Genomic DNA, 20,061 nt, shown 5'->3' on the forward strand with positions numbered 1-20,061 from the left:
TCCTTCTCAGCCCCCTGTCCCCAGTGTCTCTATTATGAGCTCGGCTCCCTAGGCCCAGAGTAGTAACATGTGGTGCCCAGTGTTGTCTAGGCTGCAATGTCACTTACTGACAGAGAGTCTCATTAATACAGCTGCTTGTCTTGTGTGCTGTGAGGCAGGTTCACACTCTTGACTTCCCATCTTCCATTCTGGTGAGATTTAGTGGTATCAAGTGGAATAAAGTGATTGTAATGAACCAATTAACTTCACAGCCTGCATGCAGTCGAACATGACAATTCTGATGCATGTCCTGCAAGTGACTCCAAAGAGCTTGGATTGTCTTTCCTGTCTGAAAAATGGTATTTCTTAGTATAGCATCCCCTCAGATGGAAGAAGTCTAAGTCTCTTCCTTTGTTTCTGTTTAGAGTGGGGATGTGCTGCTTGAGGAAAGAGACTGATAGAGTTGAAACTACATAATTTTATAAATCTAGCTTTAATCGGTTTATAAATCTGGCTGATAAATCTGCAGTTTTGTTGGCTTAATGCATGTGTCTATGCTAGTGCAAACTGTAACACAAGCCACCTGGGAAGATGCTTCTCAAAACCATTCAGGATTGTGGAAATGACAAATGATAATTTGTGTTAATTGCAATGATAACAAAATCCCTAGAAAAGGGACTTAACAAAGAAAGTGTTCTTATGCTGTGAACCTACAACCTATGTTGTAATGCCTTTTCTCTTTAGGTTCAGACAACAGTTTATATTATCATGAAATGTAAACTAGATGGCGAAGTGAAAACTGAAGTTGAATTCTCTCCAGAGAATGCATCATCTGTGCGTGTGCTGGCTGAGATGGAGAATGAATATACAATCTCTGTGGAGGCTCCAAGTAAGCTGGGCTGAGAGCCTCCCCCGTCCCCCTGCCCCCCATTGCTTCCTTTCTATGGCAGCCTGCTTGTCCTGAAAAGTGCCAGAAGTATCACAGTAAAGGTTGCAACACGGGAAAACCTGATGTCAGGAAATCTTAAACTTGCATTCTTATCTGTGATACTTGTGTGATGAGAAACTGAGGTAGACTGCTGCTTGGGGGCTCAGTTTTCCCCTCAGCAGCAGCAAGCTTGCGGGGTGGAAACACTGTATTGAAGTTCTGAGAGCAGATTGCAGATTGTAAAGCACTTTGAACCTAACAGGGTGTTATAACCACCACTACATTAGCATTGGCAGGGCACCAAGAGAAGGTAAGTGCCAGTAAATTGTATGACTATGACAGCATGTGCTTAGTATGTGAATGAGCTCTCTGTGATCAGAGCTGAAACTATTTATCCTGGCTTGCCTTTTAATTTAGATATGTTCTGTCACTGGTGTTTACATATACAAAACTGTAGGTTGTCTAAACTTAAGTTTCACTAAACTTTAGGAGCAATAGTTCAGAGCCTTACAGATAGAGATAGTAGTTTTCCAACATTTTTATTTAATCTGCTTTGGTCTCTCCTCTTGAAGAGTTGTTTTGCCAGCTCTGAGAATAGAGACTAATACTCATTGCAGCTCCCATAAAGTCAGTGAGGTGGATTGATTTAAAGAAGGTGACCTCACCCACATAAAACTGTTCAACTTAATCTGTCTTAAATCAAGACTTATAATTTAAACATGGACCTGGAAACTAACTTGCACTTTGAATTATAAACATGACCTTCACGTTGATGGAGTGTACAACTATGTAAGCTCTGCAGTTTCTAACAGCAAGAGAAATAAATTTTTAATTCCTTTTGTGCATGACTAACGATTTCATCATTTTCCAAGTTGTTAACAGTCAAGCAGAGAAAGATCAATTTCAGTGGGATTCAAAATATTTGTGTTTCAAAAAGAAAGTTCAGATCTATGAATGCATACTGGACAAAACATCAAGAAGCTTCCAAGATGCAGGTAGAAGACAAATCCTGTGCATGGGTATAGTTGCAAAGCTGGAATTCTTTTAAGTTGATTTTATTCAGAGACTACTGAGGCTGACGGGGGTCGCAAAATACCTAGTGACTTATCTGGTTTCTCTCCCCTTCTTCCCCAGCCCTCATATTTTATGCCACAGTTGAGAGACTGCTCCAGAGAAAGCCAGGAGTGGAGGGATATGAGGCTTTCTAATTTGAGGTGGTGTGCTGTTAACAGTAATCTGGACCACCAATGTTAGCAGAGGACTTAGCAGGTCACAGGTGATGTGCATTGACACAGCTATGAGGGTAGTTCCAAAGTACTTTCCTACCTAGTGTTCAGATCAACATCATCTTTTTTTCATGACTCTTCATGAATTCAGTACAACAGAAACTGTTCTGGTATCCAGGTGGCAGTATCTCCAAACTCCTCCTATCCTCGATGTATTCAATGCAGACTCATTCCCGTTGTTTGTTCTCAATGGTGTTTTATTCTTTTTCTTTTTAAAGATTTAACCTCTGGGACGGTGCCTCTGCAGATATATTCAGGGGACTTGATGGTGGGAGAAACAAGTGTCACCTATCATACGGACATGGAGGAGATCAGCAGTCTGTTGGCTAATGCAGCCAACCCGGTACAGTTCATGTGCCAGGTAATGACTCTAGCAAACAGCTGCTTTGGAAACCAGCTCTGTCAGAGGCTAGACAAGTGGACATAAACAAAAGTGCCTGCCATGAAGTAGCTCTTCTGAAATTGAGAAATGCAAGGTTATTCAGGGATTTTCACATAACCTTAACATCCCCCTTTAGTGAAAGCATGGGTGCTTTTTCTGTCTCTGGAGCAGATAGCTGGCTAAGGTGACTCAAGCTATAGACCTTGATGACTTGAGAAGACTGGGATGTAGTGGAAGCCTACAGAGTAGTGTTGTTAGTCACCAGCGTAACTGGGACAGGGGAGACTGTCTTTCCCTTTCTTTTTATTTTAAGTTGTGGAGCAGTTGGTACGGGGCTGTGCTTGGGGAATAGGCATGCTTCCCAGCCTTTGGTTAAGAACCAGTCCAAAACCAAACCCAGAGTGTACAAGTGAACACCAGAGCACTTCAAGATGGATTAGTTCATACTTAGATTAGGAGTGACACTTCATGGGAATAGTTTTGGAAGTAACATTATGCCTGTCAAGGAAGTATGAAGTAACAGTTTTCTGTGCTTCCAGTTGCATGAGTGACATTCTCATTGTACTCTGTCTTGTTGTGGATTGTATGGTTCTCATCTGCTCAGATTAATGATACTCTGTTTCTGGACCAGGAAGCTATTCATGTTCTTGCTTGAGCTGAACATCACTGCCTGCAGTGTTTATGCCTACTGGTTTCTGATATGTGCTAAGTAAAGAAACACCTTATAAATATCACCTTAACTGAATCTCCAGTGTCCACCAAAGTCACTTTCCCTTTATCTCTAGGCCTTTAAAATCGTGCCATACAGCATAGAAGCACTGGACAAACTGTTGACTGAGTCACTCAAGAAGAACATTCCTGCCAGTGGCTTACACCTGTTTGGAATCAACCAGCTGGAAGAAGAAGATATGACGACAAGTATGTTGAAAGATTTTTTTTATTTTTTTTTTTAAAACTTCATTTGTATCGGTTGTTTTACCTTGGAGTACCTTAACACTGCAGTGTGTGGTACCTGCAGAGGCTGTCCCAAAATCTTGGATCTCAGCCAGGAAGCTAGATTTCTGATGATGCCTATAGAAGGTGGATTGCCATTTGGGTTGGGTGACCCCTTTTTTCTTTTCTTTTTTCATTACATGCATCGGTTTCACTTCCTTGCACTGTGACATGCAGCTCTGTAGACAGCTTCAAACACAAAGTGAAAAGGTGATGCTCCCCAAAATGTTTCACATATTTTCTCCCTTGTTATTCTTCACTCCCATGTGGTGTTTCTCCCTAGCCCAGTCCTTTTCTCCCCACCATATAGCTCTGCTCTGAGGTGTGCAGTGGGCACTCAGCAGTTGGGTTGGTGTGCCACCATGACATGGTTGCACATCATGACATGGTTGCCTTTCAGCAGCTGGATCCTACTGGAATGATGATCTAAGAGGTCCTTGCAAACCTGTGATCCTACATACATTAAGGTATTACAGTGGCAGATTCCCCATTAAAGGTCATAGGACTTAAGCCTGGAGATGTGCTAGGATACCTCAGTTAGGGTTAGCTCTGTTTTGAAACTACTTTCCAGGGCTTTCACACCTGCTTTAGTCTGAGTGTGTGCTAGGAATTTTGTTTCTCACCTACTGTGTCTGTGGCTGCTAGAAAGAACCTTGGATTCTAACAGGCTCCTGTTCTCACAGATCAGAGGGATGAGGAGTTGCCAACACTGCTTCACTTCTCTGCAAGATATGGGCTGAAGAACCTCACCGCGTTGCTGCTTACATGCCCTGGAGCACTGCAGGCCTACAGTGTAGCTAACAAATATGGCCACTATCCAAACACCATAGCAGAAAAGCATGGCTTCAAGGACCTCCGCCAATTCATTGATGAATATGTGGTAAGAGGAAGCAGCAGTCCTGCATTGTCCCGCAGCCAGTGTGGGCAGTGGCACCAAGCTTGGCACTTAAGTGTTGTGGGAGCAGCAGTGAGATGGGGTAGTGGAGGGTGCAGTGTGGTGTGGTAGGGTATAGAAGACAGACATCCAGCCACACTGAAAGCTTCCAGGCTGGAGGGTCAGGTGCATCTCTGGAGCTGGGGGAGTTCTTGGGGCTTTTGCACGGAGCAAATGGAAGCAGAGATTGCTTCCACAGATGGAAGCAGACACTGCTGTGCTGGGTTTCCTTATCATCCATCCATCTAATGAAGTTTCCGCAGGGATGTGTTTGGTGCTTGGTGTACTCTTCTAACCTCTGATCTTGGGAAAACTACAGCACCTTCATCCCACTTACTTTAGGGAGTAATATAGAACAGAGTATGTTTGGGAAGGTACAATCTGAGGTACTCTCTGATCAGTCATAGAACAGTCTGGATTGCTTCATTCACGGCTAATCTGTGTAGTCTGCTGACTCCACTTGAAATGCATTTCTTTCTGTGTTAGGATAGCTGTCTGTTCCCTACTTGTTCTCTCTGGACTCCCAATTCACAATTCAGTTCTCTTTGAGCTAACATCACCCAGAAAAAAGCACTCTGACTTTTCCAGAGGATGACATGGACCTGACTCCAGCTGCACTAGGCAGTTGTTTCTGTGGGGTCCTCTGGTGTGCATGGGTTTATCCTTTCTTTTCCATTTTAATTGTTACCAGCATGTATGCTTCAAAATAACAAGCGGCTCTTTGACTCAGAACATGTGAATTCTTGAGAAGATTTTATTTTCCTTTGCTTTCAGTTGACATGTCGTGCATAAGCATCCCTAATAGTTGTCTGCTGCCAGCCTTAGTGTGCTCTGCCAGCCAATTATAGTAGTGTTTAAGTCTATTTAGGAGGCATGGGTGGATTTTAGATGTGGTGTTTGCTTCTTGACATACGTGTGAATTTAGGTTTATACATCAGAGCTAAATAAAGGTCATTCTGTGTTCTGAGATCAAGAGGGGTGCAGAAACTGTTAATTGTGTGATTAAAATCTTTTCATTGGGCTGAGAGATGCTTAGGAAATCCTTCCAACCTGTCCTTCCAACCTCTTATTGCAGTACTGTGCTCCTCCCATGTCCTTCTCTCCACCAGGACAGTGACAGAGCTGTGTTAAGAGTAGGTCCTACTCACTGACCATCAACCTATCTGTGCAGCTTAGTAGCAGAGCACACAAGAGATCTGCACCAGTATGTCCACTGCAAGGTAGCAACTAGAAGCACTACTAATACGGATATCTGAAAATCCCAGTAAACCCCTTTACTCACCTAATTTTCTCTCTGGCAGAAGTTCCTCGGCACCTCCCTAACGCATCGCATGAGCTACCTGCCTGACCCATTTTGACTGTGGAGGGAAGCATGTGTAGACAGTTTTGAAATGTCCTGTGGACTGAAGTGCTGTGAGGTGGTGGTTGTGGGTGGGAGAATATCTTGTAGTACTGAAACAGGTTCAGATGGCTGTGATTGTGACTTAGTTGGAACTTGGGGAGGAGACAGGCATGAAGCTTTACATTTTGCTCCCCTGTGATGGTTTGGTGAAGATCTGCACTATTCTCCCTGTCCACCTCCCCACCCGCCCGCCACCTCCCATGTTGCAAACATGTGAAAAAGGGTTCTGCTGTCCTGTGAACTGAAAGTTGCCTGTATTACATGAAAAGCTGCTTGTTGTGAGGTTTCCTGTTAATCTCACAGAAAAGGGTCTGTGTACTCCCACTCTGGTGTTATGTGCTGCTGCTAAGACCAAGAAACTGAAACTGTGTTTATACCAAAGCTACAAGTTTGCTTTCTTGTAAGTGCTCCGCATGTGACAAGCTTTCCCCTTCATGGTCAGCTATGCTGACCCCAAAATAGCTTTGACAAGCATTTTTATTTTTAGAATGAGCTTTGCTTACATTCTAGGAGTTTGCAGACATTGTCTAGGACATGAAATTCAGGGGGTGAGAGGCTGTAGTGGCTATTCAGAATGTCAGGACCAGCTTGTTTCGCCTTCATTACTTACTATTACAACATAGATCTTGAAGGCTGGGCCCAGACAGCTGTAGTGGGTATTTAATTCCTTTAAGAAACCTTAGTCTTTGGGAATGGGCTGCTTTTAGTTTTTTTCCCGTCAGTGATGAGAGAGTGAAATATCTCTTTGCTTACTTTGATTCTTCAGATTCTTTGTTTGAATGAGACTTGAACATTTATTTTTTTTCTTGCTCTCCTTCCTCTCCAGGAAACTGCAGATATGCTGAAGAGTCACATTAAGGAGGAGCTGATGCAAGGCGAGGAGGATGAGTCTGTCTATGAGTCCATGGCTCATCTGTCCACTGATCTGTTAATGAAATGTTCCTTGAATCCTGGCTCCGATGAAGAGCTTTATGAATCTATGGCTGGATTTGTCCCTGGTGCCCCAGAAGATCTATGTATGTATATTCATAGAATCACAGAATTGTAGGATGGTTTGGGTTGGAAGGGACCTCTAAAGGTCATCTTGTCCAACCCCCCTGTAATAAGCAAAGACATCTTCAACTAGATCAGGTTGCTCAGAGCCCCCGTCCAAGCAGCCTAAACTGCTCTGTCTCTCATACATAGCAGTGCCTCAGCTGGGTTTCGGAGGAAGGACTGGTTATAGCTTTCCTGCTGCCACCACAGGGAAACTATGCTCCAGTTCTGATGTTGACTGGCTGATAAAATTGCTCTAAACCTTTCTTTGATTGCTAGTGTACAAAATCAAGAGCTGTTTCCTAAATGCTTTGAGAACTCCCTGGACCCTGAGCAAGTGAATTAGCATTTGGAAGAGACCAAATTTTCTACCGTGTCCTGCTCTTCCCTGCCAAGATCTAGGGAGGTAGGGACACTGACCTACAGACACTGGCAGAAAAGAACACTATGTAAGATGTGATTTTACTGACAACTGGAAAACCGAAAAGCAAGAGCCGAGCTTCTAGCTCAAAAGCTTGAGAACAAAAGAAAATGAACATGTAGAAATATGTGTAGTGAAAAGATCATAATTGAAAAATCATTATTCTAATTCACTTGGTTTATTGCTAAAACTATAGAGATGATTCTGATAAATATGCAGATGTGTTTAACTTTTTCACAGTTCTATTAATATTCAGTGAGGCCAATTGCAAACATCAAGTAAAGTACCTGTGTTAAGCAATTGTAAATTTGCTGTTCTTACTTATCTGGCTGTTTCATCTGGCTTCATCCCACTGATACATTTTATGATTCCCATGAAGAGCACAGAATAGCTTATCGTAGTTTGAGTACCTGCATAAGGACTGCTAGAGTTTTTGCAGTTTTAAGTGTGCCTCAGGGAAAAAGCTTTCTTACTGAAGTGCTTTTGCTTATAGACTCTATCTATCCTGGGCTAGTTTTCTCTTCTAGATGTTAGAAAACACATTTTTGTTGATTATTGAGTGCAGAAGATTTTGTCAGTTCTCTGCCTGAAATCCAGTTCTCAGCAAAGTTTTGTTTGGCCACTGCAGGGATAGTTTTCCTGCCTAAAACAGAGCTATTCTGCCTTCAGATGGAGATAAGCAGTCAGCCTGGCTGGACTCCTAAGGAACAAAGCTGCCATTGTTTGCAGTAATGGGAGTGAGAGTTTTTAGATGTTTGGAAGCTCTGCCTGCAATTGATGCACCTCTGAATAGCATTGATTTAAGTCTGTGGAGGGAAAAAACATACTTAAACCCACTAAGCCCAGTTTGTCTTCTTCCACCCCGAAGATCTCCCAGATCTTGCAGAAACTATGCAGTGGATATTCCTTTCTTTTGTGGATGCAAACCAAAGTCCCTGTAATTGACCATTTTTGAATTGGACTCTGAAAAGCCTTTCCAAAAATATTCTTATACTGGTTCAGATTTAGATCGTAATTGCTTCCTGTCAAGAAAACCATTTGCTAGCCCTGCAGACTGTTGGGTGGAAGAACTAATTGTTTTAAGGTGCTTGTTTCCTCTTCCCTCCAGAAGATCATCACCACCTCCCTCTGTCTGTTGTCTCCATTGCTTGTGTGCATGTCCCCTTGCCTGTTTCTGTCAAACAAACTGCATTAAGTTAAACTGTTCAAGTGCCCAGGTTTTCTTGCCCTCGCTTCACTCTGACAGATCATTTGGATGAATACATGAAACAGAGCCTGCTTGGCTGACAGGCATAGAAATGCAGAGCTAGGAAAGGTTGCCATGCGATGGGAAGGGTGGTGCATTTGGAGCTGAAGTCAGGCTGCTTTCCTTTCTTTAAGCCTCCTCAGTTGTAAAGGCCCAACAGGCATACATCCTTCAGGGAAAGCTTCTGCAAGTGCAGCCACATTGGCAGGGTGGCAGAGGTCTCTGGGATCAGCACCAGAAAGTCCTCCTGGTATGCAAATGTGCTGCAGGCTGTGCAGGGCTAGTAGCACTAGAAAGGTAAAAAACCAAGCTGTCCCTAAAGCAGGTACTTAGGGTTTCTTTACGGAAAAGCAGAGCTGAATGAGTCTGCATTTGAAAACGTTTTCCTCATTGGTGAGATGCTATATATGGGTTCTCTGTAATACTTCAGCAAGGAATGTGAATGTGTTTCCTCCTGCTTCTGAAGTTCTCCTAGTGTATTGCTCCTGCACACAAATCTGTTACCTTCCACTCAAGAAAAGCAGAGATTTTCAGTAAAAGTCTCCTATGTAGTCTGTTAGTCTTTGCCTGAAGAATATTTACACCTTGTCTTAAAATCCACCTGTATTGTAACAGGTAAGGTTAAATTGGCATGGTGCTCGACACTTAGATTGGTTCTCTCAAAGTGAAGGTGTTTCAATATTATTTAGAATATCAGCACACGGGCAAACCCTCCGTGAAATCAGTGTGAGTGCTGGCTGGTTTAGAACTGCCGTCACAAATAAAGGCTTCAAACTTTTGTACTGACTTAAAGGTTTGTGAGGATGAAAAACTAGGAAATCGTAATCAACTTCTGCTGGGGTACTTTCTCCAGGTCAAGTAGCCCCTATGTGAGTAGTTACGGCTGCAGCGCAGAGGACAATACCTGGGCTGTTTTAAGTGTAGCTGTACTGTGGCAGCATGCCCATTTATTGTTAACAAGATGTGCTTCCACCAAAGTTTTTCAGAGGCTGATCAAAGGAAAGTTATGTACCACAGGGTTTATTTGTCTGGCAGGAACTGGTCTGAGAATAAGGTACACAGGACTGGAGCCATTGTAATGAGTTAAAAGTAGTAGCAAATAGTTGAATACTGGAGTGTTCTGTTGGTTCTTGTATCCTTCATCCCACTTCTGATTTTTCAGTGCATTTTCATGTGTTGTTTTTTTTTTCTCTGCATTTGGTCCTGGGGAAACATTTACAGAGAAAGCGCAGAAGCTGTGTAAGGGCCCAATTTTGCTTAAACTGATGCTGCATAAGAGCTGCACACGCCTGTGTTGAGTTGCTAATCGTCCCTTTAAGTTTTGAGATAAATGATGGAATTAAAAAAACCCAACCAAACAAAAACAAAGGAAAAGTGTTTTTTTTTTTTTTCAGCTATAGAACATTGCCTCTCCTTCTGCTGGAGGGGAGCATTCTTTTCCCGGTAGGTCTTAATGCCCTGAGCAGTGTAAGTCATAAAATACTCCTAACCAAATCAGTGGGAACTTACTAGCTCCTGCTATTACCTTGTTTGCTGTTCTTTAATAATGAGATTGAATTGCCTTATTTAATTTCTTATCATAAATCTAATAGTTCTGTCTTCAGAAAAGCACTTCCCTCTTATTACACTTCTCAAATACCTGTAAAGACAAACATAGCTTTCCAGAATATGCTCCAGGTTGGTGCAGGTTTAAGGTAAATGTCATTTAGCTGAGATGCACTGATAGCAAAATTTAGCTGAATAGCGAAAAGGGAGAGTTATCTCCATCATATCAGTCTGGTAGTATGAACTACAGCTTCAGATGAAGTGCTTTGCTTTTTCTGCTTTCCTTTCACCTGCTGATTTTTGCAAAACAGAGTATTTTGAGTAGGCTGGATTGTGTGCAGGAGGGAGTCTGAGAGCAAGGGCTCTTGAAAGTGCTGAAAACCTGTTTGCTTTGGGTGAAGATTAGACTGCTTGGTGTGCGTGTCGGTGTGTTACTATGCTGTTTTAGGCTGTATTTCTCTGTCCCAGGTCAGACAGTGCAGTGACAGTGGCCAATGGCTGGTGGAAACAGCCCAGACTCTTAGCACTGTTCCCATATCTATGACCTGTGTGGACACCTGGACTGTAGATAGTGTGAGTTTTTTGCAGAGATTTCATCCTTTATCCTATAGAGTTTCAGCTGAATAAAGTCTATTGTCCTGTAATCTACAGACCTCCGGCACGTAAAGAGTAGATGTTAGTTCACATAAGTAAGTTGTGATGCCCTTATTCTACTCTCTCACGTATCTTCTCCCTCCTCCACCATTTTTATTCTCTTGAGACCAAGCTTTCAACACAGTCCTCACTGGTTTTTATTTTTTCCTTAGTTAAGGCAAGAAACAGCAGGCTCCTTGTCATCCTTGAGCAAACTGAGATAATTATGCACAAAAATATAACTGCTTATAAAGCTTTGAGTTTGATTTATGCCAACACATTGGAGCCTTTGTCTTGCATAATAAAGGACCGGTCTCTGTAAAGAGGTAGCTTGCTTCATGTGCAGGAATGCCTGGCATCTAGTGTTTGCAAATGTTTAAAGGGGGAAGAGTGTTACTACTTTCTAAAAGGTGCCCACACACGTATATTTTAGCTGTTGTGAAGTGTTTGTAGGTCATAACTCATCTTCTGTACGTCTGTCTGTTAGCAGGTTGGTTGAGCTCCCTTCTGAAGCTTTAAACCCTGCAAAGGGAAACTGAAACTCTTTGAATAAGTATCTTTTAGCTACTAAATTCTGACATCTAGGAAGTACTTTACCCTCTTCCTGCTAACCTTTCAGACCAATGTTCCCCAATAGCCTCAGGAAAATCTGGTGACCTTTCCTGTGATACTCCGTTTCTGTGTGCCACCTTCTTGTCACTTCCTCACTAGCCTGTTTTTGCAGCAAGTGGAACAGAAGGTGTCATTGACAAAGTCAAGAACGCCGTTTCAGTTTTAGTACATGGGTAAGATGTTAGGTCTCATCTGTATGCAGGACAGGCCCATGTGCAAGAGGGTGGTGAGATGGTAATCATGCCTTCTAAGGAGAGCTAATTAGTTGGTGAATTTAACTACATTGACTATGTGATAGAAAACAAACCCTGCAGTGTCCTGTTGCACTGCTGGTTTAGTAATCCTGCAGAGCACAGCCAAAACTGGGAAGATACTGTTCCATCCACAGAGAATGAAAGGAACTTTGCACACCTGCCACATTGTGTTCTTCCCCCAAAGCCATGAAGTAATGGCTTTCCTGTGGGCCTGTATTTGCCACAGTTTTTTTTCTAAAAGCTATGTTGAAAATAATTAAGGTGGCTGCAAGGTGGAAAAATTGCTGTGCAGAAAAAATACAGGTCTGTAGTGCTGATTCTTTAGGTTGCTAAAATATCAAATCTGTGCTTCCATGTAGTGCAGTGATAACTGAAGTGAACTTTATATTAGGTTGGTGGTGAGCAGATTAGGTGCAGCAGCATGCAACTTGGCATGGACTGCAGAATTCCTGAGAAGCTGCTGGAGTGGTTGGTCCACACAGCATGCAGTATCACTGTGGCTGTGCTGGGGGTGGGTTATCCTGTGAGGTTAAAGCTAGGCTGGGTGCATTCACATGTCTGTCGGTTGGTCCTTTGACAATTATTGTTTAACCTCACCCCCACAACATTCTAACAAAGCAAAATCATGCTAGCATATTCTTATCCCTTTCTCATAATCTTCTCAGCTTTGCAAGAAAAAAATAAGAAAGGTCAGTAAATATAAAAAAGACATTTATAGAGAAATGTTTCATATTCTGTCATGTAACCCAAACCGTCTAGTTTACATAGTAATAGATACTTCACAATAAGCCTCAATAATTTATTTGAATCCCTTTTAGTTTTCATATCATTACTTGGTTACCCAAGGTTTTATTTTAGTTTTAGGGTTACAGTGAGGTTAAACCTTTTTTTAAAATCAGAATTCTTCATGTTAAAGCAGTGACTTAACAAAGTATCTTATTGTTTGCTGTTACTCCTTTCTCAGTACTAAATCATCATCTGACCCTCTAAACACCTTCCAGTCCAACTAAGTAACTCAGCCGGCTGTTTTGACTTTTATCCAATAAACAAATACTATCTTCTGTGTCATGGGCAATTAAATTGCCCTTAATGTCTTGTTTTGCCAAGCTGCAGTGTTTCCACTCAGTTTGGCCTCCCGGGTGCGCTGTGCAGAGGCCAAAACTTTCACCTGGCCAACACACTTTCAATAGTAACTTTTAGTCAGTGCCTGCTTGGAGCTTTATCAGAATTTCTCAATAAGCAACATTAGTCATCCTCAAGCATAAGCATCAGGCAGCTGGCAAAGATTTGTGCAGAGTGGATTGAACACAGCAACTTAGGAGGCTTTTTTGAGGCAAACGTTTGATCAGTTGCCTGGCTTCCTCTTTGATTTTCACAACAAACCAAAGGTCCAGTCAGAAATACCACATTATTTTATTATATTACATTAAGTTGTTCCACATGTTTAAGGGCATAATCAACAGGTTCACCTGTCTGATTTTTTTTTTCAGATGTAGAGATGCTTCAGTCCAAACCAGACACTCCAGTTGCTGCAGATGAAGTTTCTCTAACTACAAAAGACTCAATGCTCCGCAAGTTTTTAGAAGGTGAGACTTTTAGAAGGTGAGACCTGTTTGGAGAGAGGGGTGGTAGTAGCACAGTTAAAGTAATTAAATGGAACTTAAGATTTCTCCTTGATCTATTAAGAATAGGAGCTAGTCCACTGTTTGACGTGGATGGCTTTGCCTTGGTGGGTACAAATGAGACACAACAGAAAAAGCAGCTTTTGAGGTGATTTCCCAAATGTGGTTAGTTTCTTACCAAATAGGAGTGATTTCTAGTTCCAGTCCCTGTCTGCCAGTGAGTGCAAGTACTCAGCTGGTATCTATTCAGGACTGGCTGTCTTCCCTCCTTATTTTAGTGATGGCAATTGTGGTGTCTTGATGTGGGTGCAGGCTCCCCTTGTGGGGAGAGGCTGCATATAAAGTAAAGCAGCACAAGTTAGTGATGAATTTTGATGTAGATGCTTTATTCAGAAGGCCATCCATTGAAAACAGCAGCCTGCAAAGAGAAAGAGAACTGCTGGCTCCCAAACCTGATCTATGCTCTGCCTCTTGAGTTGCTCCCTCAGCCTTCTTGGACCAAAGCCAGACCTTAGCTCCATGCTACCCCCACTGAGCATGATTGGGTTGCCTTTTTCCTGGTTCACCAGGTTCCATGGCATACAGGCTCACCTTTTCTGTGGATGACCCAGCTGGACTCAGAGCAAGATTAAATCTGGGGCTAACTTCTTCTGTTTTCCCTGCCAACACCAAGGCTCTGGCAGTCCCATTGCATTGACTTAACCAGGTGTTACAGCATCACTAAAGGAAAGTCAGTCCAGTGGTTGGGGTATTCACCTGTGACTTGGTAACAGAGTAGGAAGTTTGTCTGGGGTCTCTTAATTCTTTTTGCTAACATGCAAATGGAGGGAAACTAGCTAGCTTTTAATTCAGGTATGACAGCATTTGATGATTTGTGCAGTCATAGTAGGAGTGAGAATAGAATGGAGATGATGGTAGCTGGGCTTGTTAAGTGCAAATGTGGCCCCTCTGAGACACATTGTTCTGAGATCAAACACATTGTCAGCTGGTGGAGATTGCTCACTTCAAACAAAGGAATAATTCTCTGTTGTACTTTGTAGACCACCATGAGTAGCTTTTGGAAACCAGTGCTCTGTTTGACTTCTTAACTGTCATAATATGTTAATTAACTGGAATTAATTGAACTGTTCCCTGAGTTCTTAAAAGATTTTCCACTATGGTTCCTTCACCAAAACAGGTGGTACAGGCTTAGTGGCAAGCACTTACGTGCTGCTAGATGTTAATGACTTCGTCAAGTCCTGTTCTGAAGGGCTTTGGCACTTTGAAGTCACTGTAAATCTGGACGGTTTTGCCTGTGAAATGATCAGCTTGGTAGAATATAGTACACAGTGCATCTAGAGGGATCCAGCGTTCAGTGAAGTGGCCAAGTTGTTTTCCTTACAGACTCTACTCTGTTGTAGGCAGTAGCTTGGATGTGCCAGATTCAGAGGAAGGAGTTTACCAGCGGTATGGTGAAGATGTATACTACTCAGTGAAACAAGATACTTTTCCACAAGAAATGGCTAGTAGACCTCCAGTTCCTGTTCCAAGACCAGAATCCAGCTCTCCACAGCCGGACAATGAGCTGTACATCTCCAAAAGTGAGTTGGGTACCAGGATGTAAACTGTAGACTAGTCAACTGTAGAATGGCCTTGAGCCAGGCTCCAGCTGCCAAATAAACACCAAGAAAATGTACTCATTTTTGAGACCTCTGGATTATTTGGCTCTGAAGCTGGATTATGTTTGGAGTCCAGTTTCAGATCTATTTTTCATCTTCTGCCTACTCTGAAAATGTGGGGATGTTGTATCTTGAATTCCTGTCCTGAACTTGCTCTTACTGAAAACAGTAGGAAGACAGGTTACCCCCAAACAGTATAAACAAATCCAACTAAATGGGAAAGATCTTGATATTATAAGGACACAAACAAGCTAATAATTGAGACATTGCTGCTGTGTTATGTTATTATTAATTCAATAGCATTTGTGTAGGCCATGATTCTATACCTCATTACCTCCCTCTGAGGTGGGGTTTAAAGGAAATCTGCCTCAGTTTGATAGGCAGTTTTGGAAATCTTGGTCATGTTTCACTAACGTTCTAACAAGAACTACAGTAACGTGGGAGAATAATTTCAGTGACTTCTCCTTCCCCACCCCATGACAGGACTGTGGGGAAAGAATGTCCAGATTTCTCTTTGAGGTGGCTGAGCTAAATTCTTTGAGGTCAGTAGAAGGGGAGTTCTACTGTACAACTCCATGTCTTGTTTTCTTCAGTGGACTTAGTAGGGTAACAGAAGCTGCAATGCAGTGCAGAACTGTGTATGCTTCCCATATTCATCTTCGCTATTTCTGTCTTCAAGAGATGCATTTCAGTATCTAAGGAGTGTTTGTTTTACAGTTTTTGCACAGAAGGCTCAAAGACCTGAGAATCTCTATGTCCCTAGAGGAGGGGTTAAGAAAGGTAAGTCAGAAGTTCACCCTGAAAATCTTTCCAGTAATGCAAGAGCAAATCTGCTGAGGTAGCTTCATTTGTATGCAATGTGACAGAACAGTCTGTTTTACAAGGCTCTGGGGATAGTGGTCCTACATGAATGACCCAACCTTTCTGACCTTACGTGATTGGAAACTTTTTATAACTGCAGAGTGTGAGGTGGGTACCCTGTTATCACATACTGTACCTATCCCCTGTCTTGGAGTTAGCCAGGATCATAGTGATCATTGAAGTCCTTTTTTATGCTGTGACCCATACTGCTTCATGAAGTCGATGTCCCACTTTTGATCTTCCAGATATAGCCACTGCCTGTTGATTTTTATTTCCAGGGATTTAGCTTTTAGTGAACTGCTTGCCATTATCTCTGCATTTGCAAAACTGTGCCCTTACTCCTTCACGTCTTATCCTGTTCACTATGAAAGTGCCAGGAAACCTCATCTGAGCTTTTACTCATGGGTTGGCAACTCCTTTTTATGTTGCAAATGAATTACAAAATGCCAGCATCAGTAGGATGAGTTTTCACCTTTCTGTTTCTGGAGTTATGCTGCACAGATTACCTAGGAAGAGTCTAACTTTTTGACTGCCAAGGTGAAAGCTCTGAGAGAGGAGAGAGAGACTTTTTTTAGTGAGGAAGCAGAGCACTTTAAGGAGGACCTTCTGTGCTGTTTTGTGTTTTTAAGAACAGAGATTATTCCTGCAAATTACTTGCGTACAAGGCTACCTCTCAGCTGGAATTTTAGCCCTGACAAATAGCAGGATGGCATAAGGACAGAACATTCTTCTGGTTAGGGAAACATTTGGTCTGTAATGATATTTTTTTTTCTTTCCATCTCTGCTGTATCAAGGGTGCTTTGTATTCAGTGAGGAGTTCAGATGCCAAAAGTTCAATAATTTTTTTCTGTGGTGTTCTCTCTTCAGAGACAGTAGTCAGGCCTGTAAGGGACGTGTCTCAATCAAGCATATATGATCCATTCGCTGGAATGAAAACCCCGGGTCAACGGCAACTGATTACATTACAGGAGCAGGTGAAAATGGGCATACTCACTGTTGATGAAGCTGTACTTCATTTTAAGGAGTGGCAACTGAACCAGAAAAAGAGATCAGAATCGTTCCGGTTCCAGCAGGTACAGGCTTATTCCACTGTTTAAGAAATACACCTGTCTCTCTAGGTATATATCACAAGCTGTTCAGTGTGCGTATGTTTATTCCCACATATAAATGGGTCGGAGCAGGAAGATTGCCAACACAGTCCCCCAGCTAGCAGAGCTCTCTCCTGACTCAGAGGGGCTGTTCCCATGCAGCAGCAAGCAGGTAGCTGTTTCACAGTTCTGTTTGTCTTGCAAGTAGTATTGTTAGTTTTTGGAGATTGGTACGCTAGAAATTGGGCCAAATCCAGTTGGATGAATTACCTTTCTAGAGGTCACCTAGCACCTACTTGCTGGCAGGGAACTTCTGAGATGAACATTTAGCTTGTCAGTTTTCATCCTTTTCAGATTAATGAAGACTCGGTGTCCCAGATGGTGTATGGGCTCTAAAGTCCTATCTTGTAGATGGTCTCATCCCTCCCTGGGTGTTTGATGGCTCCAGGACTACCTGTTCTTTGCAGCTGGGCAAGGTCTAGCAACAGTCATAGTGGAAGTGTGTTTTGGTGGCTTAGCTGAATGAGAGAGTCACTACGTTGGCAGCAGCAACATAATGACTGGTGGAACTAGCAGTCATAGTTTAAAATTTCCATTCTTAAGTTAGAGTGGGGCTCCTGCTTTAAAACCATGGCCTGCTTTTTTTGGAGCCTTTTGTTCATGCTGTGGCAGCCTGCTCTCACACCTGAGGTGCTGGTCTGTGGTATGTGACACTGTTTTGGGAGCTGTCAGAACAAAGCCAAGATTATACTCCTTCCCATTCTCACTTGGAAGGGTGGGTCCTCTACCCAGAAACAGTCAGAGGAATCCCTCCTTCTGCCCATAAAGAAAGCAGTGCTACTTTAGTAGATGTCTGTAGCAGAGATGAAGCAGCATGCTCTGTGGCCCATCCCATGAGCAACTGTCAAAGTCTGTGCTCCGGGTCTTGCCTCATGGTACAACAATTGCTCTGCCTGCTTTTCCACCTATAAAGGGCTTTTGCCCACTTACGTGTGTACATATTTCCTTGCTGTAACAGTTGTCTCCCCCCCCCCCCCCCCCTTTCCTTGCTGTAAGTTGCAGTATGCTGCCACACAATAGTGAAGAGACTTTGCTCCCAGTTACATTTCTAGGTGTCCCTTCTTGCTTCAATGGGGATATCCTGAATTCTTTCTGAATTGTCCCTCACAGTCTGGGATGTGGCACCTTCCTCTGTCCCTGCAGTCAGGATTATCTGTTCATCAGTACAGAAAGGACTGTGCAGTTACTTGATCGTGGATCTTGTTTCTGTGCCAGTGTCACAGTGGAAACAAAATAGAGGGAGTTATAAACCAAATATGCTGGTTATCTGCAACTGCCAGTGAGTCTGTGAACTTGACCTTAGCATACACAATGAACATCTGAAAAAACTTAGCTTCTGAAAGGCACATGTGGATTTCTGAAGGGAATAGATTAAAACCTGTTGACACGGTTTGGACTTCAGCCAGGTCTAACAGGCTTTATTACAGCTTGGTTGCAAAGTTAGCTGAAATACAATATTGGTATTGTCAGAAAGCTGCTCATCCTTCTGTATCCAAAGCCCTGAAAAGAATATTTTGTGATGTTTCTAGGAAAATCTGAAGCGACTACGAGACAGCATAACGAGGAGGCAAATGGAGAAGCAAAAAAAAGACAAAAGTGCAGGTAACAGTCTCTGGTTGTGACATTCTCTGGTAATGAAGCAACTAACAATATTAGTAGGCTCTTCAGGCAGAAATGTCTCAGTGTGTATTGTAGTTCTGTGATATTTTGATACTCATATCCATGTGCCTGTTGGCTAAAACATAGGAAGTTGCTTTACTCCTCAGTTTCCCAGACTGAGGAAAGGATGCCCACATCTGTGGAGCAAATCTTGATTTTTTTGTGTTCCGTTATGATTGCCTTTATGTGACTTACGTGTTTAACTTTGTTCTCAGGTACAAAGCTGTCTCTCAGAGGCTGTGCTTGCATAGTCTCTTCTGAGCTGTTCATTTTCCCTTTCAGATTTGGAAATTACAGTACCCATTAGACATTCTCATAATACTTTGGGGAGACCAGAGTGTGGAATATATGAATATACCCCCAGGAGAAATGTTTTCCCACCAAAAAAGGAGCTAAAGCGAGGAGACTGGAAAACAGAAAGCACATCCAGCACAACAAGTAAGCAAACCCTGAGTGTCACCCTCTCTACAGAAAAGCTGGATGAAAACCACTTCCCCAGTCTGACTCTGGAGTCAGCTCAGGGGACAGGACTTACATTCCTGAATGCTAGTACTGACACTGCCACCCCAAAACCTGCATGCCTCAGGCTGCTGTTCTCAAAACTCTAAAAGCAACTCCAGGTGCATCAAGTGGTTTGGGCATCTTGTGTCTGCCTCTCTGCAGAAGGAGAACCTGAAAGCTGAGCAAAAGATTCCCTTGAGCATTCTCAGACAGGCATATCACCTGTCTTCAGTTCTAAAAAGTAGATGGCAGCTGCGCTCAGAAAAAAGGATGCTCCCTTGCTGTGACTCTCAGCAAGAGTGTGCTCTTCTGGTCTGAAGGGCATAGTTATATTGCAGGCTGGGTGTTTCCTCAATTGCTGTAGATAAATCAATTGCTGTAGATAAAGGACAGCATTTTTCATTGGTAACTGTGGGACCTCTTGAGTGACTTGGACAGTCTGCACACTTTTATTATCTTTGTTTTTTATTAGGTTTAATTTGTGCAAACTAAATACCTGCATTCTCACTGTTACTGCATGAGAAATCCTTGCAGAAATCATTAATTCATTTTGGTCCTCTGAAAGGGAAACTGAGTCCCAGTGAGGTTACTGCCTTTGTGGCTCTTGGCAAGATGCAGCTGGCACACACCCAGGGCAAGGTGCCAGAGGCAGCTGCTTGAGCCAGTAACTTGCATATAAGCAGTTGTGAGAGAAATGTTAGTGACCCTGCAGAGTTCGCTCTGTGCAGCTTGGCTCTCTTTCCCATGTCATGATTGTGAGGACAGACCCTAACACAGTTATTTAGCACTCTTAAGTGCAGCTGTTTGTACCAGCTGATAATTAGAGCTATCTCACCAAGGCTAGGGAGAGACTGCATCTTATGAAGAAACCTCTCTAGCCTCCCTTTCCAATGTACGTGTTTCTGAACATTGGTGTCCCAGCATTGCACAGCCCTGTAGAACAATGATGTATTTATGACTGA

General features: G+C 42.7%; 1 protein-coding gene across 6 annotated transcripts in view; it reads left to right on the forward strand.

Moving 5' to 3' along the window:
* PIK3AP1 (phosphoinositide-3-kinase adaptor protein 1) overlaps positions 1-20,061 on the forward strand; it is a 49,541-nt gene that overhangs the window by 26,721 nt on the left and 2,759 nt on the right. For all 6 annotated transcript variants that reach the window (XM_037400832.1, XM_037400827.1, XM_037400831.1 and 3 more), the window contains 11 exons: positions 724-868; positions 2,412-2,554; positions 3,361-3,493; positions 4,252-4,448; positions 6,731-6,920; positions 13,141-13,236; positions 14,673-14,852; positions 15,648-15,710; positions 16,659-16,864; positions 18,469-18,541; positions 18,881-19,036. In XM_037400832.1, the coding sequence (XP_037256729.1) occupies positions 724-868; positions 2,412-2,554; positions 3,361-3,493; positions 4,252-4,448; positions 6,731-6,920; positions 13,141-13,236; positions 14,673-14,852; positions 15,648-15,710; positions 16,659-16,864; positions 18,469-18,541; positions 18,881-19,036 (1,582 nt within the window). The remainder of the gene's footprint in view (positions 1-723; positions 869-2,411; positions 2,555-3,360; positions 3,494-4,251; positions 4,449-6,730; positions 6,921-13,140; positions 13,237-14,672; positions 14,853-15,647; positions 15,711-16,658; positions 16,865-18,468; positions 18,542-18,880; positions 19,037-20,061) is intronic.

This window comes from Falco rusticolus, chromosome 9, assembly GCF_015220075.1.
Source record: "Falco rusticolus isolate bFalRus1 chromosome 9, bFalRus1.pri, whole genome shotgun sequence".
NCBI lineage: Eukaryota > Metazoa > Chordata > Aves > Falconiformes > Falconidae > Falco > Falco rusticolus.